This window comes from Centroberyx affinis, unplaced genomic scaffold (assembly GCF_046629955.1).
Source record: "Centroberyx affinis isolate AG114_WGS23_722 - 3 ecotype Tasmania unplaced genomic scaffold, CSIRO-AGI_Caff_v1 ptg000063l_1, whole genome shotgun sequence".
Lineage (NCBI taxonomy): Eukaryota > Metazoa > Chordata > Actinopteri > Beryciformes > Berycidae > Centroberyx > Centroberyx affinis.
This window is the reverse complement of record NW_027278774.1, coordinates 462579-487632: the sequence shown is the minus strand read 5'-3', so window position 1 is coordinate 487632 and position 25054 is coordinate 462579. Positions and strand designations below refer to the sequence as shown.

At 39.6% G+C, this 25054-nt stretch overlaps 1 protein-coding gene across 2 annotated transcripts in view; it reads right to left on the bottom strand.

Annotated features, from left to right (window-relative positions):
- Positions 1–15675, bottom strand: part of rbfa (ribosome binding factor A) — a 37461-nt gene extending 21786 nt beyond the window's left edge. For both annotated transcript variants that reach the window (XM_071520211.1, XM_071520219.1), the window contains exons 1-3: positions 15359–15675; positions 11931–11961; positions 5591–5701 (exon numbers count right to left, since the gene is read on the bottom strand). In XM_071520211.1, coding sequence (XP_071376312.1) covers positions 5591–5701; positions 11931–11961; positions 15359–15597 — 381 coding nt within the window. In that variant the 5' untranslated portion in view covers positions 15598–15675. The remainder of the gene's footprint in view (positions 1–5590; positions 5702–11930; positions 11962–15358) is intronic.
- Positions 15676–25054: the final 9379 nt, after the last annotated feature.

Genomic DNA, 25054 nt, shown 5'->3' with positions numbered 1-25054 from the left:
TCAAAGTGCTGCGCAATTACGCACACCTCAACCAATGTGGGTACCTTGATTAACCCTCTAGACCTCAGCAGAATTCTAGAATGTTGCTGCACTTCACTGAGAATTCTCACTTAAATCAGCATTTTCTTGCTCATTCATGCTTTTCTGCCATTTTGAATTCTTTAAGAAACACTTTTTTTCACAACTGCTCCTAGGCCGTTCATCCGATTCACATGAAACTTGGTGTGGACCATCTTGGGACCATCCTCTTTAAAAGCTGTATAAAAGGTTATTGATAGGTCAAATGGTTTGGCTTTTGTCGACACAAAACTTGACCTATCACAAAATTGGCCATAACTCATTGACCATTCATCTAATCAAACCAATAAAAAGCGTAGCCTTGACTCCACTCTCTGTACCAACTACAGACCCATCTCCAAGTTACCTTTTCTCTCAAAGATTTTGGAAAAAGTCATATCTAAGCAACTGCTAGCATTTTTAGAAGCAAACAACATCTTTGAGAAGTTTCAGTCTGGTTTTCGTCATAGGCATAGCACTGAGACTCCTCTTTTGAGAGTGCTGAATGACTTTGTTGAATTCTGACTCTGGAGAGTCCTCCATCCTGGTTTTACTTGACCTTAGTGCAGCCTTTGATACTGTCGACCATAGCATTTCAATTAATAAGCTTAGGGAGTGGGTTGGCGTATCTGGAACTGCTCTTAACTGGTTTTTATTGTATTTATCTGATGAAATTTTCTGTGTTTTTTGGCGATAAGACTTCATCCTTTTCAGCATTTACCTGTGGGGTGCCTCAAGGGTCTATTCTTGGCCCTATTTTATTTTCTCTTTATATGATGCCCTTGGGCCACCTGATACACCATTTTAATAGATATTTTCATTTTTACCCTGATGACACTCAGCTATATCTATCTGTGGAACGCAACGACTTCAGTGGATTGACAAACCTAACTGATTGTCTTGTTGCCATAAAGGACTGGATGTCTCAGATTTTTTTTAAACTGAATGATGATAAAACTGAAATCCTTATTATTGGCCCAGAGGAACTTTCTAGAAAAGTGCAGGAGGCTCTTGGTCCTCTAGCCCTTAATGTCAAACCGTTCTCCAAGAATCTTGGTGTTATTTTTGATCCATATCTGAATTTTTCTCTGCACACCAAGACACTTGTTCAGTTGTGCTTTTTTCAATAAGAAATATTGCAAAAATTTGAAAGGTCCTGTCTTTTCAAGACACAGAAAAGGTTATTCACGCATTTGTATCATCACGACTTGACTATTGTAACTCCCTGTTTGTGTGTCAAGAAGCTGTGACTCGTCTCCAACGGGTCCAAAATGCAGCAGCTCGTCTGCTCACCAGAACTAAACGCAGGGAGCACATTACCCCTGTGCCTGTTAAGTTTAGAATTAATTTTAAAATTCTTGTTATTGCTTTTAAAATTTTACATGGTGAGGCTCCTGAGTATTTAATTGAGCTGCCCTGTCCCTACACCAGTGCGAGATCATTGAGGTCTTCCAACCTAGGGCTGCTGGTCACCCCGAGGACCAGACTCAAACTGAAGGGGGATTGTGCTTTCTCTGTGCTCGCCCCAACACTTTGGAACAATCTCCCTCTTGACATTAAAATGTCTGAAACGACAAGCACTTTTAAGAAATGTTTAAAAACACATTTTTACTCCCTTGCTTTCCCTGACCACTGATATTATTTTATATTCTTATGTTTGCGTTTTAATATCCTGCCTTGTTTTTGTTGTGTGTGTATTGACTGTTTTATCCTGTAGTTTGATGTCTTTGCTGTGTTTTAGTATTTTATTATGAAGCACTTTGTAAGCCTTGGTTTTGAAAGGTGCTATATAAATAAAGTATTACATTACATTACTCTAACAAGCTTTTAAATTAAAACTCTGCTACAGTGAGAGATGAAACTAATATTAACCCAGCACACTCTTTGAAATGTGCCGACACCAAATAGCCTATCCTTCCTGTGACCATAGCCTATAACTGCAGTCTTAGTTTTCCATGTTATTTTATCTTAGTTGGTCAAATAGACTGTGAATGTGTAGGCTAGTGGTTGCTGGTCCCGGTTGCAACTGGTCCCGACGGAGCAGCGTTCCTGACACAGAAAGATTTTTTTTTGCCCTTGATTCCATGATTAGTTATAATAATCTTTACAGCAGGCCTATTCTCAATATAAGCCTCATCTTTAATTCCCAACAATAGGCTATTAATACATGTGCTTAATGTACTGGGACATAGCCCAAGTCTGGACCAGAGCACATAACGGCCGCTTCTTTCTTGCGGTTGTTCCCCACTGTGAAGATTTGGTATTTGGGTTAAAATTCTAAAGCAGGTCTGCTATTGTGCAAAACATTATTTCGTTCAATTAAAACTTATGCAAAATATATTTTTTTTATTAAACCTTAAATAATAGGCCACACAAAGGCTTTGTGCACTTTATTATACAGTTGAGGCCAAAATTATTAGCCCCCCTTGTGAAATCAGACAAAACCCTTGATTTCTCCATGGAAATGACCATTAACATCAAGTGTTTATAGTTCATTTGTTTCCAAAATAACAAAGACAAAATGTCCACCAAGTTAGATTAGGATATTTTATTGATGCACTGAGTTGAAACAAGAAAAGGCAAAAATGACACGGCCAAAATTATTAGCCCCCTGGCCATTAATAGTCAATAGTGTACCCTTCCTGAGCCACAACTGACAACAACCTCTTAGAGTAGTTCTTTACAAGGTTGGCAGATGTCTCTTGAGGGATTCTGGCCCATTCTTCCATTGCAAATTGTTCCAGCTGGTCCAAATTGCGTGGTTTCCGAGCATGGACATTCACTTTGAGCACCCGCCACAGATTCTCAATAGGATTGAGATCTGGGCTCTGTGCAGGCCACTCCAGGACCTTGGTTTTGGTGTCCTTTAAGAACTGTTGGACCAATTTTGACGTATGCTTTGGGTCATTGTCTTGTTGGAAGACCCAGTGACGACCTAAGCCTAGACTAAGAGCAGATTTCTTCAAATTATCCCTCAAAATGTCAACATAATTTTCTTTTTTCATGATGCCATGCACCCGAACAAGGCTCCCTGTGCCTGAGGCTGCAAAACAGCCCCACAGCATGATGCTCCCACCACCATGTTTAACTGTGGGAACTGTGTTCTTAGGGTTGAAGGCCTCTCCCTTTCTTCGCCAAACATAAGCAACATCCATGTGCCCAAACAGTTCCAGTTTAGTCTCATCAGACCAAAGGACAGACTTCCAAAACTCATCTTTACCTTTCAAATGTTCACGGGCAAACCTCAGTCTGGCTCTGATGTGCCGCTCTTTGAGTAAAGGGGTTCTTCTGGGACGATGGCCCTGAAGCCCACCACGATGAAGAGCCCTCACAACTGTGTTCCTTGAAACATCAGCTCCAGAAGAGGCCAGGTCAGCAACAATCATCTTGGCAGATGTCCGGGGCTTCTTGCTGACATCTCTGACTATTTTCCTTTCCAGAGTTCTTGAAATCTTGCGCTTTCGACCACGCCCAGGTTTGTTTCTTACACAATTTGTTTCCTTGTACTTAGCAATGATGCAACGTACAGCTGTTCTAGACACTGTAAAACGCTTGGAAATGGCAGTATAGCCTTCCCCCTTATTATGAGCCTCCACTATCTTCTTTCTGAGCTCAAGACTTATTTCCTTTGTCTTTGGCATGGTGAGTAAGAGTAGTCCCTCTCAATAATGTGTTCAAGTACCCTGTTCCTTGGAGTCCCTTAAGTAAAGCTGTTTTTTTCAATGCTGATTGAATGCTCAGGGGTTGTTAGGAAGCCAATTGACTGCACAGGTGTGGTTTGAAAGCTGATTGGGTGATTAGGTGTGTTTTGAAAGCAAAAATTCATATGGGGGCTAATATTTTTTGACCACCCCTTTTTTCACTATATTTGATATAAAGCCAGCCTAAAAATGTATTTTACATTCCAAAATGTACCAAAAGCTACTAAATAGCACTGGTGAATGTTTGATTATATCAGGGTTTATCAATGATGCAAACATTGGGCAGAATTTTAGGAAAATATTCCATAATTCCTGGGGGGCTAATAATTTTGGCCTCAACTGTATATCATTCACAGTGCACAGGAAAAAAACAAGACAAAAGACATACAGTCTAAATGATGAAAATCTATTAAAACAAAGCTTCTTTTAAAAAAATTTTTTTTTGGCTTGTGTAGTTGTTTTTGAGTCTCATATCATATCTATTGCTGATATTCATGTTAGGTTTCCTTCAGTGATGTTTGTATGAGTTATCTGCAGCCTACAATGTGATCACTGTTCGTTTATTGCGATGTTGTGGAATAGTGCCAGTATGCTACTCTGCTTGCGAAGGAAGCACATAAGCCCCCGGGTGAGGATGGAGGCATTTTGTTGTGCAGAAATGTATTGCTGTGGGGTAAGCCCGAACATTATGGGCACGGCATGATTAAAGGTTGTCATAGCACGGTTGTCCAACACACTTCTGTCTTCGTGCCACGCTCTGTGCGGTTACTGACTTCATAAATTTTGTTTTGTCATATCACCATGTCCGACCATCTGTTTATTATCTACAAACATGAGGACCATGAGGAACATTAATGTACCATATAGTATTAGGTAAACTTTTTTTTTTTGGCTTCTTGTCACCAAATAGAAGACTTCTCCATGGCAATACATAACCTCATCTCCAACATTTATTTAAGTAACACTGTAATATTGTTAAAAAAACAAAATTTATTTGTGTGACTGATAATAGTCAGCTAAAATTTCATAATTGGCACAACCCTAGCCATTACTTAATGATGGTTTGCTTGAGTGCTTGGAAACTTGGTTAAGATGTTAAGACCTTCTACATAAGCAGTTCCATTTACAACTTGTTTACTATTAATGCCAATCGCTCAAATTGGTCTTAACTGCAGTTAGTGCTTGATCCATGAAATCGCCGCTTGCGGCTATATTTTTTTTAATTTTCCTAGTACTTGTCTCTCTCTCTTTTTTTATTAAGATATTTTTTTCGTCATTTCTGCTTTATTGGACAGTTGCAGTAGAGAGAGGCACAGGAAAGACAGAGCAGAGAGAGGGGACGACATGCAGCAAAGAGCACAGGGCGGATTCAAACCCATGCCACTGCAATTAGGATTTAGCTAGCCTTAATGCTACGCACTGGGCCACCCCATAATACTTTTCTCTTGATGATCACAGGAATATTGTGAACACCACACAGCTCTAACCTTTACACTCAGTACTATTGGCCGTTTGTACATTCTGTGATTTAGGAATTGAAACTTAAATTCCAGTTGTACTAACTGTAACTCACTGTAGAGTGTCTGCTGAATTGGTAAAATGAAAAAAGTAAATGTCAAAGATTGCTATATTAAAGCCAATGGCCAGGTCTTGCCATTCATTTCATCGAGGTTACATGTACCCAAACGTCTCTGCGCCAAAATGGACAGACATTATTGATCAATGCTTGGGTTACCAAGACAAAATACAGTCAATAAAAAGACTTAGGAGAATAAGAATAGGAATTTTCAACAATTACAACAGGTTGTAATAAATAACCCCAAAGAAATTACCTGAGCTGAGGTCAGCAGGTCAGACACAGCCTTAAACAGGACAGAATTGAGGACCCTGCAGCGAGTACTGTCATCACGGTCTTGCCTTCTCGGTGGTTTTACAGCGCTGCCCTGATTAGACAAACACAAATGTTAAATATACCACAAGGAACAATTTGGGGGTCAAAGTCCCTTATAACTTTAAAGCCCAACATAAGCTGTATGCCATTATTGCATAGGCCACACCCAGATCATCATCACAAATTATTATTTTAATTTGATGAAATTTCATTAATTCAATTAGAAGACACAAATGCCATAAATTTGTGGAACAGACGTCATAAATTTGTTCTTCCCCCAGCGAATACTATGGTTTATCGGCATATTCCAAGTGACACAAGAGAACAAAGAGCTGGTCCCTTAAAGGAATAGTTCACCCAAAAATGCAAATTCAGTCATTATCTACTCACCCCCATGCCAGCTGAAACTCGGGTGAAGTTTGTTAGTCCATACAACAGGCCCTGAGCTCCACAGCGGGACGGCGTAAAAGCCTTCTCCAAAGCAACTTAAGTTGCTGGGGACCTGACTTGACCTGACTTCACAGATCAAAAAATAACAGAAAAAAAAACATAAAATGGCTCCATGCAGCTTGTCCATTGAAGTAATTGAAGTAATTGAAGTCTCCGGAAGCCAACCGATGCCAAAGTGACTTGAATAGACCAACATTTACATCATTATTTAGCTGAAATCGCCACTCTAGTTGTTGAAAAGCTCACGTTTGCATGCACCCGAGATATGAGAATGAGGAGAACTACGTGTGTAACTCTTCCTTGAATTACCAGAAACAAGACTTCCGGTTTGGCCGTTTAACCTTCAAAATAAAAGCGCAAGATTTGAAAATAGCTTTTAAACCAATTACTTTGTATGTAATCATCAAATTCAATAAGTCAGCATCAATATTAATGTTTGATGTCCACTTTAGTCTCTGTTCTGTATGTATTCTGCACAGTGTAATACATGCAGCGTTTATAGTTACAAATGGCACATTTTGTGGCATTTTTCATTATTATTATGGCATCAAACATTAATACGGGTGCTCACTAATTGAATTTGACGATTACATACAAAGTAATTAAAACAGTATTTCTACCTATTTTGGTAGACAAGCAAGTAAAGATCAATCAATAGGGGGTGCCTATTGTAGGTTGGTGCGACAACAACCACCTCCAGCTCAACATCATGATCAAGGTCCCCAGCAACTTCAGTTGTTTTGGAGAAGGCTTCTACGCCATTCCGCTGTGGAGCTCAGGAACTGTTTTATGGACTAACAAACTTCACCCGAGTTTCAGCTGGCATGGGGGTGAGTAGATAATGACTGAATTTGCATTTTTAAAAGCTCCGGTGTACGGAAGCCGAGAACGGCCGTGCTTGCAATTATTTTTTTTAATGCCGTTATCTCGAGATAACGGGTTAATTTATCTCGTTATCTCGAGAAAACGACTTTTGTTTTCTTGAGATCACGGGATAATATGGAGAACTCGAAAGAGTGTCTGATTCATTTGATCACACCTGATTTCAGCCTTCAAGATCACTGTCATGACTGTCGGGGAGGATTCATAACTGAACAGTTTTCTGCAGTTACAATTTTCAGCTTAAAAATCAGTTGCTACAGTTGTCAAAACGCCCTATGCATGCTGGCATGGCGCTCCTGATCTCTGATAAACATTATAAGTAACATTTTGACATTTTGTTTTCTCGTGATAACGGGTTGATTATCTCGTTATCTCGAGATAACAAGCTCATTTTCTCGAGATAACGAGATAATTAACTCGTGATCTCGAGATAACCGCATTAAAAATATAATTGCAAGCACGGCCGTTCTCGGCTTCCGTACCAGTGAGTTTCACTTTGACTCAAAGTCACATTGACATTAGCCTAGCTTAGCATGCTAGCTAACTTTGTTCCATTGATGTTTACATCCTGTGGCTATATGCAATGTTATGCATCCTTGTTTATGCATGCTAGAGATTCTAAAAACCAATTGGAGACAGATTTAATGTATGTGATCTGTTTGATCTCACAATTTAATCTTCTAAATATAGTTGCTAATGTTGCTATGCATTGTATTGGAAGCCACAATCTATAGGCCAAGGTTATTGAGTTCATTCATTTACACAGCTTTATGCATCGTGTTACTATGTTTTTTAATTCATATTTTCATAGACATATATCGAAAGTATTATGCTGTACAGTGAAGAGATATACATTTTAATTGAGATACAACTACTGCTGTATGCAGGTTGTCTTTTTTGATACCCTTTGCAAGAGTGGATTCTGTCTGAACAAGATGGCGAGCCAGAACCCAACCCAGTGAGCCTCGTGGAGTACGGGCCAGCACGCACGAGGGTGTGACATCGGTAAGGCATTCAAGGCATTCAAGGAATTGAAGGCATTCATAACACTGTTGTATGCATGAGGGGCCTTCAGCAAGAATATAGAAATGGAGAGCCTTTGGGTGGAGGAATGGGGGCTACCATTCATCTCTACAACAATGACAGAAACAGGTACAGTGAAATCATGTGCTACCTCCAATTTGACAACAAGGCCAACAGGGCAACTTTTCTCCACACGGATAAATTTGCCTGCATGTCGGAGGTTTGGGGGAGATTTGTGAAAAACAGCATTGCCTGTTACAAACCAGGAGCCTACATTACTGTGGACGAGCAGTTGTTCCCCATTAAGGAGCGCTGACGATTTACGCAGTACATGGCAAGCAAGCCCGACAAATTCGGCATCAAGTTTTGGATGGCAGCAGATGTGGAGACCAAATATATGCTGAAGAGCTACCCTGACCTCTGCAAATATGAGGAGGCCCGTTACCCAGCGTCTGGGAGAGAGTGTTGTGTTGAAGCTGGTGGAGCCATTCATGGGAAAGGGATGGAATGTCACAACGGACAATTGCTTCACCTCGCTCTCTCTCACCCAGAGCCTGCTGGCCAAAAACACCAGACATGTCAGAATGATGAACAAAGCTGCCAGGCAGTCTCTCCTGTACAGGAGAGACGGGAGCTGTTCTCCCCCAGGGTCCTAAGTGCCGAGCGCGGCAGGATGTTGACATTGGAGGTGACATGAAAAAAAAACAGAGACTGTCTGCCTCTACAATTCCACCAAGGTTGGCACTGATGTGCTACACCCGATGGCACGGCAGCACTCTGTGAAGGGAGCAACCAAAAGATGGCCAGTGGCTGTCTTCTACAACCTGCTGGATCTGGCTGCCATCAACGCACACATCCTGTACAAAGCCTGCACGGGAGAGGACATTGCCAGAAGGAGCTTCATCTTGGATCTGGCCAAGGAGCTGCACCCAGACCTCCTAACAGTCAAGCAGGCAACCCCGAGTGTGCGTGTCAGAGAGCAGCCGCAACCGCAGAAGAGGCCAGTTTGTAGAAAATGCACTGCAAAGGTTTTAAGTTTTTGCCCTAGCTGTGCGTAAGCAGTGCATCAGCTGTGTAAATTAGCCTATTGGTTTAGGATTAGGCTAGTTTTTAGGGTATGTTTGATAATGGGCTATAGCAGGGGTATTCAACTAAAATTCAAGGAGGTCCAGTCACTAAAATTTCTTCCCATCAAAGGTCCAAAATATCATAATGTCTAACTTGTGCTATGATTCGGAGGCCTATATGTATGTATTATTTATCAAATAAAATACCGTATTTCCTCTAATATTGGCCTAGGCCTTTATTTACCTCAACTGCAGAGGCTACCAGGCCTTTATTGGAAGCACGCTTATATTAGAGACAGGCCTTTATTTCTAATTCCCTCTGTTTGATAAGTATATTTGCTCATATTTTAGTACGAAGCCTCCTTGTTTTCTGATCTGCTTCTGTTTGGGTTCGTTAGGTAGCCGTTTTTTGGTTACTGCAATGCATTATGATAATTACGGTAATTGACGGCGGCATGCTCCAGAGACTTCCGCCAGGAGTTTACCAGTATCCACCGTTGTTTTTAGCTGCGACCAGCAGCTCTATAGCTCGCTCTGTCGGTCGGTTAGTTGGTTGGTTGGTTGGTTGGTTGGTCCACAAAGATTTCCCCACCCTTTGGTGGCCTATAGCATCACAGTGTGTACGTGGTCGCAGCTATGGCGAATTCACGCTTGTTTCCTTTGTTTTTTTCCCCGGCCTGTATTTGGGGTCGGCCTTTATTTGTTTGTGTCGACCACAGCCCCGGCCATTATCGGAGACCCGGTTTTTAATTGACTACCAGCCACTATTAGAGGAAATACAGTAAACAATGTACATTTTGTTTCACAGTGGCGCTTCACATTGCCACTTTTTCCCCACAGCGCAGCCGCGGCCATCATGAGGCAAATTCAGGTCAGGCAGTCAGTCAGTCAGTCAGGTAACGCTTAGCGAGATGATGCACTCGATCTCTAATGCACCTGATATGCGCATCACGTCATGTCTGTCATGTGGAGACATGTACATGTACAGACAGCAGACCAGCACCATTAAACTCAATCCACAGAGTCTCCTGGTGTGAACACAAAAGTTAAACTTAACATTCCACAGTTAGTAACGGGGATTTGCGGACAGTAACTCGTCTTCGTAACATTACCTTGTGGTATTTAAGTAATGTTAGTGGAATTAGGCAATTTAACCGTGTCGCAGTGCATAGAATTGAAGACACACCGTGGGTCTGTACAGGGTCTGTGCTTGTTATTACTGCCACGGTTTCAGAACATATGAGACAGACTGGTTTAGAACTCGTTGCGGGGAGAATGAAGGCATATTGGTCTGTCCATTCATCCTTGAAAGCTCGATTTTCTGCATCTACTTTTCTTAGTTTGGAGCAAGACATGCTGTCATCTCTCTCTGTGTAGCTTTCGTCTCTCTCTCGCTCTCTGTGCGTTTCCCTAGCGATCTCTCCATGGCTTACATAACTGTTTAGTCATATTTGTGTGCTACTAAGGCTCCTTTTTAATGTCACTGTAAAAATGTATTTATTGTTGAGACCGTCATTATTGCGAAATAACGATACATTGCGGTCTGACAGACTGCTGTCAGACCGCAATGTATCGTTATCTGATGGTACATCAGATCGACTATCACACCTTCTTCCTTATCAAGGAAGAAGATAATTCAATCAATCAATCAATCGAGGAGGTGACAGACGCAGGTGGGGTGGCAGGGTTAACGAGTTGATTGATTGTTTTAAATAGAATACATTTATGATCTGAGACAAAGTCCATTGTGGAGAGAGAATTCAGAGACAAACCAAGGGTAAAAACAAGGTTAAGGGTGTGACCGCAATTATGTGTGGGACCAAAAACGTTGTACAAGATTGAATGGTCTGACAATATTTAAGAATTCTGCAGCAAAAGCGTCAGACAGGTCATCAATACGTATATCAAAATCATCAACAATAATGCACTTATCCTGTTAGAGAACAATAGAGGATAATAAGCCAGAAAATTCAGTTAAAAAGCCATTATTCTGTTTGGGGGGTCGGTAAATAACCATACAACAAACTGGGGAAACACACTCAATAGAAAAACGTAGTAACTCAAAGGTATTACAATTGTCAGTAGTGATGAGATTACAATAAAAAAAAGGTTTTTAAAAATCACACCAAGATAATAGGGACTGTGACATCGACCGGCGGATAGGTGCAGCATCTGCAGTACTGCAGGCACTGTATTGGACCATAGTGGGGAAGAAGAAGCTGAGTTACAAGGCAAAGCTCTCTATTTACCAGTCAGTCTTCCCAACCCTCACCTATGGTGATGAGCTTTGGGTAGTGACCAAAAGAATGAGGTTGTGGATACAATTGATGGAAATTAGGTTTCTCAGATGGGTTGCAGGCCTCACCCTTCATGATAGGGTGAGAAGCTCAGCGATCCAAGAGGATTCAGCTGAGGTGGTTCAGGCAGATGATGAGGATGTCCCAAGTCATCTCACTTTGGAGGTGTACCAGGCAGGTCTGACTGAGAGGAGGCCTCAGAGAAGACCAAGACATGCTGGAGTGATTATATCTCTCTTAAGAAATTAAAAGACAGCCAGCTTTGAATAACCAGAAAATGGTCATGTAAGACTAATATCACTATGGCACAAGGTCTACTTAATTGGATTGCAACCAGGGACAACACAATTCCTGTGTGCCATTGACAGGCTTTAAAAACCTTTTTCTTTATATTGCAGTATCCATTCTTATTCTCACGTAGGTCAAGTTTCTTGTGCCTCTAAAGGTAGCAAGAAAACATAGAAGTTAAGCAATCACAGTTTTTCTGGCAAATGGTAGGTGGGCTGAGTGAATTGTAGACTCAAACTGGGTGAGAGTTTGTTTGTGCTGTGTTGTGGCTAACCTGTATTGCACTCTCGTACCAAATCTTCTTCCTGTCAGAGAGAACACACTGAATTAGGATTAAAGTCCAGACTGTAAAATTAACTATATAGTGTCATTCCGTGTCAAATCAACCAAATTTCAGGAATTTCGCCGGCTCAAACTTTTGATTGTGATCATTTTTCTCCTGGTGGAAGATATACATAAATGATTAAGAAAGCCCAAATATTTAGCCCATGTGTTTCCACCAATTCTGTAGAGTGAGGGTCAAAACGATAATTTTTGCCTATGATTTGGAGCAAGATTAGGGGCCTAAAAGCGACACTGAGAAAGGTAGCCGCTCCACTATTTTTCTTTTACAGAGAGGCTTGTGTAGGTAGACTACAAGATTCTGTCAGTTTCAGCACTTGATTTTGTGATGTGTGCCTATGGCAGTAGCTGAAATGTTTTTTTAAGAGTTTAAATGTTAATCACTCCAAATCTATCAAAGATACCTCAATATCATTTTACTTTCTGGTTTAAAATACAAATATTTGGTAACACTTTATAATAACCATCATTAATAAATGGTAAATTGATAGTTAATTAAACTTTAGTTAATAGTTATTTTACTGTTAACAAACAATGAAATGATCATTAATAATGTTTACTAATTATTAGCTTTTTACCCTTTTTACCGTCTCTTATCAGCTATGATACAATATATAATTTATAAACAAATGATTTTATATTACACAAACTAATGATAAAATAACATAAATTATAGCATTACTAATAATTAGTAAACATTATTAATGATCATTTCATTGTTTGTTAACAGTAAAATAACTATTAACTAAAGTTTAATTAACTATCAATTTACCATTTATTAATGATGGTTATTATAAAGTGTTACCAAATATTTTAGTGTCTATGCATTTGCAAGGCCCTGGGTGGTTTATTCTCTGAGATAATGAATTTGACATGTTTTCAATGGTCAAAAACCAATTGTGTGACACATGGTAGGAAGCTAGTCTTTTGTCCATAAAGAAGAGGTTCTGAAGTAAAAAATAATATAAAAATTGGAAATGTATCTTTTTCCTTCATTAAAAAAAATCGGGCAAATATGACAAAAAATAAATATGTTTTTGAGGGTCAAAAATACACTACATTGACAATGTGTGACAAACAAAACATTCATTGCTGTGCAGAGGGCCTCTAAAATGAATTAAGAACTGTTCCTCTCATGAAATTCGTTTGTTGTTTTCTGTCACATTTGCCCTAATTTTGTTTCAATGAAGGAAAAAGATACATTTCCAAATTTTATATTTTTTTTTACTTCAGAGCGTCTTCTTTATGGACACAAAAGACTAGCTTCCTACCATGTGTCACACAGTTGGTTTTTGACCTGTCAAATTTGACTAGGCTACTTAATTCTAGAGCTATATTCACAGGTCATTATGTAAGATAATAAACCACCCAGGTCCTTGCAAATGCAAAGATACCAAGATTTTTTTTATTTTAAACCAGGAAGTAAAAGGATATTGAGGTATCTTTGATACCTTTGATTAATATTTACACTTTCAAAAAAATCACACGTTTTTTCTGTTTTTTGACTACTGCCATAGGCACACATCACAAAATCAAGTGCTGAAACTGCCAGAATCTTGTAGTCTACCTACAAGTCTCTCTGTAAAAGAAAAATAGTGGAGCTGCTATAGGGCTGGGCGATATGGTTGAAATCAATATCACGATAATCATAAGGATTTTTCTCAATATCAATATATCACGATATGGTTCATGTATGCAAAATCATGTTAAATAATCAAATTAATGTTCATCTCATTGAACCGAACGGTAATGTTAGGTGTGATGTCAAACAAAACAGAGATATTCAAATAATATTCCTACCATACCTCATTTTATGAGTTTTTAAGTCAAATTTGCTTGTCATCATCAATTAAGATGACACAGAAATGTGTGTCACGATATTAAAATATCTTCATATCATCACAATATGATTCCACTGAAAGACGATAAACGATAATATTGAATTATCGCCCAGCCCTAAGCTGCTACCTTTCTCAGTGTCGCTTTTAGACCCCTAAACTTGCTCCAAATCATATGCGAAAATTGACATTTTGACCATCCTGCTACAAAATTGGGGGAAACTCAGTAAATAATGATCAGTGAGCTTTAATATTTGGGCTTTCTTCATCATTTATGTATATCTTCCAACAGGAGAAAAACGAACAATATCAAAAATTTGAGCCGCAGAGCTCTGGTTGAGTTGACACAGAATGACCCTATAGTAAAATTAAACAAAGCACAGTTGACCATTGCACTTTTCACTTGATGTCACTACAACCCTTGTAGTCATTACCTAACCGTGATAGTAAGCATTAGTAATGTATGTTATCTTAAGCGTCCTGAATTGTAAGTCTGATTAAAATTCAGATCAAACTGTTTTGCATTATATAATCACATCCGCTGTATGCAAAATGGGGCTGGCATGTCTGCACAGTATTACAGATCACTACCAGTATGATTTAAAAGTATTAGACAGCAAGAGGTACAGCTTAAATGGGTTGACAGTGTTGGTACAGCGGAATTAAGGGCCTGGGATAGTGGGGGCCCAATATGATGTCTTTTCATTATCTAAGCCTACATTATTCTCTAATTCAGAAAATGATCTACAGTATACATATTTTATACTATCAACCAAAGATTCACATAATACAAAGGCTCAATGCAATATTGATAGCTGTTCTTCTGAGAGTGTAAGACTACCTGACCAAATACTCTATTCAGCTGATGACATGTTGATGTTTTGGTTGACTTATTCAATTTTAGATCCAACGGGGAAACAAAAAAAAACGCACACCAATGAGGGAGGTGCTGACTATGGGAATAAGCTGTTATCTTCCTTTTTTATTCCATTTTTAGGACATCTGTTCATTGTTTTGAGAGCTGCATTTTGTGCATGAAATTAACTGTTAGCGGCATCTTGGTGTTGGAAGTTGCATTAAGGGTTTTGAAAACGCAATGTTAACAAATGCTTGTATTTTGAAAACTAATATGCCATCTTCCTCTTATACAAACATGGCCGTTAAGCCGAATATCCATGGCTTGTTATTGTGAGAGAGAACTAATACGTAAAAACAAAAACAATGTTCATAATGTAGCTACACTAGCACTATGCGTGATGCACTGTTCAGGCAAGATATTATAATTGCTGTACATTCGAGGTCAGTTATGTCATACAAAATAGGGCGTGACGGCCAGTGATCAGTTATTTGTGAATGTTTAGGGTAAATAAATGACATATGGTGAATTTACGGTGAAAACATGCAAGCGCAAATGTCATGAAAATCTCACTCCAGCAGGCAACCCTGCTAAGACTTAGACCTAAAAAGTCATACGATATAAAACACTGTAAACATTGCATGTGATTTAATCTTTACGACTCACTTGGACTTGTTGAGGAACCTGCTGATCAGATTTTTAGCTCTGTAGTCGGCTTTTGTATGAATCGGTCTTGCAGGAGAATCAGCGGTGAGGGGCAGAGGCATCTGAACGGCCCAGGGGCTGCGATTTCCGGCTTCGTCCCCAAAGTCGTTCCGCCGTCTTGCCACGACGCTACCACGGTTAACGTTGACATATTCTTGGCGGCCCAGCAGACTTGTCCTAACACTAAAACGGAGAAACATTATCTCCAAAATCCGTATGCAACAAGCACTCGTGTCTCGGTCTACAGGTAATGTAGCTCTTCTTCCTTCTTCCTTCTTCCTTCTTCTTCTTCGTTTGGGAATTTCGGCGGTTTCGATGCTTCATTACCGCCCTCCACCGGTCAGTCACAAAAGTCCAATTAAAGCAGTGATTCTCAACCTTTTTCATATCAAGGACCCCTAATTTAGTCCACATTAGGGCTATGGACCCCATTTGATGAGATTTTTTTCCCTCAGACCCAAAGCTGAGAATATTTTCATTGTTAGATATGATTTTGTCCAGAATTCCATGTCTATCTGTATTGTAGGTAGAGAGATAGCAGTCAAACTATGACCAAAATAGTAATTCTTCTACATTCTCTAATTGCTTTAATTTCTTGTAAATGAAATAATGGTGAAGTTTAACACTTTATCAATTTGCTGGGGACCCCCTGGAGCCCCCTCGAGGACCCCTGGTGGTCCCCGGACCCCATGTTGAGAACCACTGAATTAAAGGATGGTTCTTGTCTCGGCCAAACAAAGTTTAAATAAAAAAGAAGCAACGCCCAGGTCTGACAATTCTTTGAAAAGAGTCTCTCTCTCTTTATAATACCTTTTACAACTAGAAGGGCACTCGGAGAGCGCAGACCTCCGCCAAGGCCAACAGTCCAGTCTGCTATGATATGCAAATTTTGAGTTGGATCCGGATCCGCTCCAAAATTTAATGGGTTCTTCCTTGGCCCATGCTACACCCTTCCACAAAGTTTCATGAAAATCGGCCCAGTAGTTTTTCCGTAATCCTGCTGACAAACAAACAAACGGCACCGAAAACATAACCTCCTTGGCGGAGGTAATGAAGCATGACATTTACCACTGTTTCAGAATTCCCATACGGAAAGAAAGATTTCAAAATGGATTTCAAAATGCATTTGAAATATGTAAAAATTGGCCACTTTTTATATTTTAATAATTATATTTTTACATTTATCAATTCATTTCAAATGTATTTCTAAAATAATATAATATATTTCTTCTCTGGTCTGGAATACTACGGAAGCCGAGAACTGCCGTGCTTACAATTATTTTTTTAATGCCGTTATCTCGAGATCACGAGTTAATTATCTTGTGATCTCGAGAAAACAAGCTTTGTTATCTCGAGATAATGAGATAATCAACCCGTTATTATGAGAAAACAAAATGTCGTTTCCCCCTATTACTTATAATGTTTATCAGAGATCAGGAGCGCCATGCCAGCATGCATAGGGCATCTTGACAACTGTAGCAACTGATTTTTAAGCTGGAAATGTAACTGCAGCAAACAAAACTACACATTTATGCTTCCTGTTCAGTTATGAATCCTCCCCGACAGTCATGACAGTGACCTTGAAGGCTGAAGTCAGGTGTGATCAAATGAACCAGACACTCTTTCGAGTTCTCCATATTATCCCGTGATCTCGAGAAAACAAAAGTCGTTTTCTCGTGATAAATTATCTCGTTATCTCGAGAAAACGACTTTTGTTTTCTCGAGATAACGAGATAATTAACTTGTGATCTCGAGAAAACGAGCTTTGTTATCTCAAGATCACAAGATAATTAACTTGTGATCTCGAGATAACGGCATTAAAAAAATAATTGTAAGCATGGCCGTTCTCGGCTTCCGTAGGAATACATTTTAGAGACAGAAATACATTTTTGCATGGCTTCAAATGCATTTCAAAATGTATTCCATACATTCCAAATGTATGTGAAATGCATTGTGGCCAAAAAATATATATTTCAAATATATTTCCTTTCCGTATGGGTTTCCACATTCACACAGACCATCTGGATGTTTACCTATGACCTGCAAACAGCTATTCAACTCACAATGCCCTAACCTTAACCTTGTCAATATGACAGTGTCTTTCCTATCCTTCTCCATGTAAATATTCATATTTTTAACAGACTCTTGTATTGAAAAGTCTTCCCCATTTTTCCTTATTCCACTTTTCCTGCCACTCCTTTTCAAGTCCCTTGATGAAACTGTGGCACTCTGCTCTGCCTATACTGGCACTTTAAATTTGGTTTCTCTAGCATAGATTTAGCTATTCTATCAGCTTTTTCATTTCCCTCTACTCCTACATGTCCTGAAACCCAGATAAACCCTACCTCACAACTCAATTTCTCAATTCTGATAAGACATGATATTGACATGATATATACCTCATAAATAAGGTCAGGTTGAGCTTCTGATGTACTACTCTTTAAAGCCATCAAGGCAGCTGCTGAATCAGAGCATATTACAGTAAAATTTGGTCTAACATCTTCAACCCACCATAATGCCCAAATTATCGCTAACAATTCTGAAGCAAAAATAGATGCATGATTTGTGATTCGCAAGCCTTGATGGATTTCAAGAAGATCTATGCAAATACTTAATCCTGTTCTTCCACTTTCTGGGTCCTTAGAACCATCAGTGAAAATCTTTAAGCAGTTCTGAGGAAGCATATCCAGGCCTGTCAGAAGGGCCACTCACAGGAGGAGCCAAGGCAGGGGGTGAAGGACCTGCAGCAGCAGCTCTGGGACGCACTTCCCTCTATCATCACTTCCTATTGACATGGCACGTCATAGTTGCAGCGTATTTTTTCAGTTTTATTGGAGATATGCAGCACTGGTCATTAAAAGAAGACATTAGTGCATTACACAGATTGAGCAACATGCATTTTCTCAATATTGTCAGTGTGTTTGTTTCAGAGCATGATGGCCGTGACTGGATAAATAAATTAAATCATTGAAAAAAAAATAGTCAGCCAAGCATAAATGAATGGTGAAATTGTAAAATGTCTGTTTCTACCTGAGAAGCTGCTATTTTGTATAATAAGTCTTCTTTTTATGTTTTCGCCATGGTTTAACCATGTTTTCCTTTTTATAATTTTATAGTTATCAGACAGAATTGTTGCAAATCCACATAGATTTTATTTACATTGTTTCCTAGAATAAAATATAAGCCTACAGTAATTTAGATTTAGACTAGATTTAGTTTATTTAGAGCTATTTTATTACATTTGCAGTAAGTTGGCTCCTCCTCCACCATGCTCTCTGTGGTAGTTCATGTTGGTACCGCAGTGCCTGCTGGGTAACCCTCGCTTTTAAGCCAGCACTTTGCCTCATTTTCAAGGGAACGTCGGAGGGCTGAACAGCCACTCGCCCTCGCTTCATTTGGCTCACTTGGTAATGGGACACCCTCCATTATGGCGGCGGCTCGCAAGGGTTCAGGGCTGTCCCACTGTCCCAACAGTCATTCAATGTCTAAATGTTTACTGGGTATTCACCACTTGGCTCAGCTCTGTTTCGGTCATGGCTATCCGCTACACAACTGCTCCAACTAAATCACCAAACGCCTCCTGCTACAGAACTTTTCACAGCAATAAAAAACTCTGGACTACAACCACGGAGACTCCTGTCATAAGTTTATTTATACATTTACTTTGGTCAACAGTATCCCATCTCTGTGGTCCTGGCGTAGCTCCCCCACTTCTGCAATCCTTCATCACAACAATCACGTGACCACGCTACGTCATCACAATAAACCCCATGTGAATACTATCAATCTCCGCCCAATACCAAAGTCCCCCACACCAATTTCAAAACAAAAATCCCTGAAAATCGCCCTTTTTAATACCAGATCTCTCAACGATAAAAGTCTTATTCTCAATGAATTCATCACTAACAATAAACTGGATTTACTCTGTCTCACCGAAACCTGGCAAAAACCCCTGGACTACCTGTCTCAAATGTAAACTATGATCCAGTGGGCGGGGTTGAAGAGGGCGTCAGGAAACTACCTGCACCTGGGTAGTTGTGGCTTCCTTGTTAATACCCCAGTTTTGCACATGTGATGTCATTGCCTCATTGCCTTGTGAGAAGGTGTGTGGAAGCCATGTCTCCCCAGTGGTGCAGTCAGTAAGTCACCTTCTGCACACACAAAACACAGCTGACACTTACTTGCATGCCACCTGGCATTGCTCACCAATCAGGCACTTTTGGCTCCAAGTTACAGATCAATTATCTCACGTACTGGACTGCCACATCCCTTTATCCCCCAAGGTCTGCATCTTAGGCGACCTATCAGCATTACAATTACGCAGTACTGCTTCTAGTGTTCTCCTCACAGCCCTAACTATCGCCAAGAAGACTATCTTTTTAAACTGGAAATCAAAAAATAACCTAAACGTCATACAGTGGAAGAATCTTCTAATAGATCATATATCCCTGGAAAAAATGTCTGCTTCCCTCAACCATAAAACAGCTGATTTCAATAAAACCTGGTCCACAGTCATCAATAAGTTAACCTCCGCTATTGCCTGATCTCCAATCCACAATGCAATGATTCCTATAATTTTTATTTATTTATTTTTTTTACTCTGACATACATTTGCACTCTTACAGGTATCACACACATACACCCAACAAACATACACACATTCAACCCCCCCCACACACACACACACTAGCTTCCTCTAATCTATCCCTCCCTCCTGCGAATCATCATTAGTAATTTTATGTTTACTTACTACTTATTTATAATACTTACACGTACTTATATATTCTTTTCATTATTATTATTAATAATGTTGTTGTTATTGTTGTTGTTGTCATTACTACTATCATAATCATCTAGTCAAGTTCTTTGTTTTTTCTCCCTTGATGTTTATTTTCTTTTTGATGTTACCAGTGATGATATTATTATTATAATTATAGTTGTTACTATTATTATTATCATTGTTAGTATTATTGTTATTGCTGTTATTATTACTATTATTGTCATTATTGTTATTATTATGTGTGTGTGTGTGTATGTGTGTGTATATGTGTATGTGTATATATATGTATATGTGTATGTATGTATGTATGTATGTATGTCTGTACGTATGTATGTATATATTATATCATTATTTATTTATTTATTTATTTTGCTTTTAATTTTACTAATGTTGTTATTATTACAGTCATAGTATCTTCATGAGACACCTGTCACCCACAATCAAACACTCACACACTTATCTTTTGTTTTTCTTTTGCTTTGTCTTATTATTCATTCTTTACATTAAGATAGTGTTGTTGCTCTTTTTTTTTCTTTCTTTCTATCTATCTTTTCTTTTTCTTTTCTCTTCTTTTCATATACGTACTACTTATTGATTTATAGAATTGTTATTACTTTTTTTTATTTTTTTATCTTCAGTTGCTGTAATTGTGATAATGACATTATTACTCTCAAACAATAGCGATGGGTTGTGGGGCCGGACTGGGTTGGCTGGGGGGGGGGCGGGCGGTGGCTCCGGTGGGGGGGACGGGGGGCGGGGTTGGCAGGGCCTACCTCCCTCCCCCTTAAGGGGAAAAAAAAAAACACAAACAAATAAACAATCAAAGAAAACAAAGAATGTCACTCCTTAGCGGACAGACTCCCTTCCAAACGGTCTGGGAGTGGTCCAAGGTAGGACAAGGCACAAAACCTGCAATGGGCCAGCGGCCTCCTCTGGGCCTGGGCGTGGCTCAAAGCAAGATCTCCCTAAAACTAAAAAGTTAAACTAAACTAACAAAATGGAAGAAAGAAGGAAAAGGAAAAAAAAAAAAAAGGGGGGGGGGTTGCTCCTTCGCTGACCTGCCCCGCCTGTCTCCCGCTGGGGCTTCCGGTTGTGTTGCTGGGGGGCCGGGTGGGGCCCTCTCGCCCGCCTTTCCGGTGCCCCGGTCTGGCCTCTCTCCTCATTGCTGTATAAATGTAATGTTAATTATTATAATGGTCATTATTATATTATATTATATTATATTATATTATATTATATTATATTATATTATATTATATTATATATAATGATGATAGTGATAGTATGATTATATTATTATCATATTATTTTATTGTTGTTATTATAATGATATTGCTGTTACATCATATATTTATTATCACTACAACATTAACACTGTCTGTTTCTTTCTCTCCGCCACACATACCACACTCCTTGCTTCACCTGCCAACCTGTAATCTCTGCTCCCGAACTCATATCATATCATCACATACATCATCGTAACTGCTTTATGTTATTGTCTGTATGTCTGTCCATTATGTCTATCTTGTTTATCTTCTTTGTCACTCTTTTTTTTGTAATGCTATTTCACCAATAAAAAAATAAAAAAACTACTGTTGTGCAGACACTGCCTTTAACAACATGTGATTTTCCTATCTATTCTGTGAAGATGAACGCATGTCCCACAGCTGCATTGTCCGCCATGGCTTCCTGCCCCATCTGTAGCCAGCTGTATCCTACACACAGTCTGGAGATTCATGCAAGTTTCTGCAGAGAGGTAGTCGTCTAAAAAAGACTTATTACAGGTGTTATAATGAGTAGCAAGAATGGCTCAATGACAAAGTCTGCCAAACCCACTCTTTTTTTCACAGCATCCCTGATGTCCATGATAATGCTGTAGCACCACTTCCTCAAAGTACAGCAGCAAGCATGTCAGCAGGTACATCAGAGGAAGGAAAGGTGGCACTTTCTTTGTTCCTCTTTCCCTTTTTCCACCCAAATATTTCCCCCCCTTTGTGCAACATGTCCCACTCTGGCACGCTCTGTCCCTTCAGCATGCACCTACGTTTGCATTTATTGTGTTCTCTATTTCGATTTGTTGTAAATCTAGGTTTTCATACTACATATTGAAAATTTCTTTGCCCTGTCAGACTGGAGGACTGTCGCAGATCCCAAAAGAGCTGTTTGGCTTTTCACCCAAGAGGTGCTGCACAATAAGAATCGTTTCGCAGTGGACTTGAGGAAAGACCAGGAAGAACAGGACAGGTCCTATGTGAGCTTCTATAAGCGCAGCAATGTGGAGTGGGCGTCGCCATGGAGATGCAGACTTGAAGGTGCGTTGTATGTCTTTTTCGGTGTGTCAAATTGAAAATAACTTGTGGTGGTACCTGTTTTTGTCATTTTGTTCTTAGTTTAACAATTTTTTTTTTCCAAATGAGGGTATTGCTGTTTAATACTTTAATGTGCTAAGTTGTCTCCATCTTTCCCACAGGCGATGCTGCTGTAGGACTAGGTGTTAACCGACATGTAATGTCAACAATGATGCTGAAGCTGACAACTGGATCCACCTTAATCTTGGTCAGTGCCTACACCACACTCAGTTTCTAACATTTCAAATGTGCAAGTAGGCATTGACAAAAATGAAGTGTCATAATTATGAGCTATCATAAATATATTCTTTAACCAGGAAACGGTGCAATCACAAAGGTTTTCGAGGGTCAGTCAGACCACTTGGTGCCTGCCAACTCTGCTGTGATGGTGGAGAGTGAGCTTTTCCTGATGGCAGGGCGAATGATGAGGCATTGCTTCTTGTATGGTGGTCCTGCTTTCCCTGGTCTCAGCCCAGCCATCACACATGTTCTGTCTGTAGTGGTTCCATTTACACTGCCACAGTCACAATCAAAGACTGTCCTGATTTTGACATCCGTGAAACAATCCAGCTGGTATGTTTGGCAACCTTTATTTTACTGCATATTGTTAGAGAAGGCCATGTCTTTGCCTTGTTCAAAATTGTTAAAGCAAAGAGTTTCAATTTCGTAGAGAATTTCTGGAGCACTTTTACCTTTCCAGGTTTTTCCAACATTATGAGAAATTTTAATATTCCTCTTAGGTTGTACAGTATTCTTTGAATGGCTTTTGAAAACTGAACAACCCTCTTTAACCAAGGATTACTAAAGAATATCTACACGACCTAATAAAATTGGCTTATGTCACATTGTGATCTGAAATGTTAACAAAGGTCTGTAACATTGAATACTGAACAGCAATAATGGGAAACTGTTTTGGGGGGCTTTAGAATCAGAAAAGTAACATCATCAGTAAGACTTGTGCTACTGGAAGATATTAAGACCTGTGTGACTTGCATTAATTACATTTTTCTTTTCTTTCTTTCTTCGTACCTTTTTTTCCCGCCTTCCTTTCTTCCTGCCTTTCTTTACTGCCTGCCTTTCCCGCCTTCCTTTCTTCCTGCCTCCCTTCCTTCCTTCCTATCTATCTGAAGTTGACAGAAAATTCTGAATTCGGAGGTGAACAACGTGACAGTGTTGTCAGCCTTTGCATGGCGTGGGACCTTCCGCTTCCAACTCTAAACAACATGAAGTGGCTCCATGACAAGCTGCTCCTGCATGCGGTAAAATTGCAGTCTATTTGCTGTGTTAATAACTTGATTTTTAGTTTTACATAATTTGGTCATGCTGATAATATTGGTGTTTTCGTTTATCCAGACTTGTAATGCTGTTTTACACAGGTTCTGGGGCAATCAGCTCAACAAGTGAAGCAGTTATGAAAGGGACTGAAGGAGACTGGCATTTGGCCACTTCTCTCCAATTATGTGGTCAAACTGCTTTTCCCTTGCGAGAAAGAAGCTGAGATCACACCCCAGGTACATGAGATTAGTTTTAGTATATTAATTATCCATCAAAAGCAATTTTAAGTCCCCTTCTTGAATAAATTCTTGAATTTTATTTCCAAGTATGAATAAGTCTTGAGACCAGTCTCTGTCTTTGCAGATGATTCTTGCACACATCACATGGCCCACGCTGCATCCAGATTTTGAGTCTGATGACGATGAAGATGACGTCTCTGTCGAGGCTATCACTCGGGTCACGGCTTACTTCAGGACTTTTATTGAACACGGTGTGTTTTTTGAACATTGCTTTTTCACTAATGCCTCTTAGTTTTTCCATTGAACGACACTTCCTTCTTTCCTGCCTTTTTTCCTGCCTGCCTTCCTTTCTTCCAATGCCTTTTTGTTTTTCCATTGAACAACACTTGATTATTAAACTGTGAAAGTATAAGTGTGATGCCTGAGTATAGAGGACGTGTCTCACAGGTCTGTACTGTCTTTTCAACAGCCTCTTCAGAGCATCTGAAGAATCTGCTGCGGTTCTGGGTGGGTTGGGAGGTCCCACCCAAGAAGCTGATCATGAAGGTGGCAAGTGACCTTCTCCCCAGGGCCTTGACATGCTTTGAGACTATCAAGTTGCCTGACCATTAGACAACCTACAAAGACTTTGAGTCCGACTTGGTCACTGCCATTACTACCTGCGATACAGTGTTTGGTCTTTTTTTTAAAGGCAAAAAAAGAAAGATGTTGGAGATTGATTGGTGCTTAAAAGTTAATCTTCAAATTTCTCAGTGGTTCTAATGTTTTATCATGAGGGGTCTCCTGACAAGTTTGGATTCCTTTAACACAGGATTAGAGCAGTTCACAGAAAGTCAAGTTTGTATCCATTTGCAGTGCTTACAGTTACTTCCTGATGTCAGTACTTCTAAAGCTGTTTGTATCCTGGTTAGTTCCTGTCATATTGCTGACTCGGGTATGGCCAATACAACTGCTTGAAATGTTTCAACCCACAGAGAGCAGTACATTTTCAGCTGTCTACCCTGTCAAGTTAAGT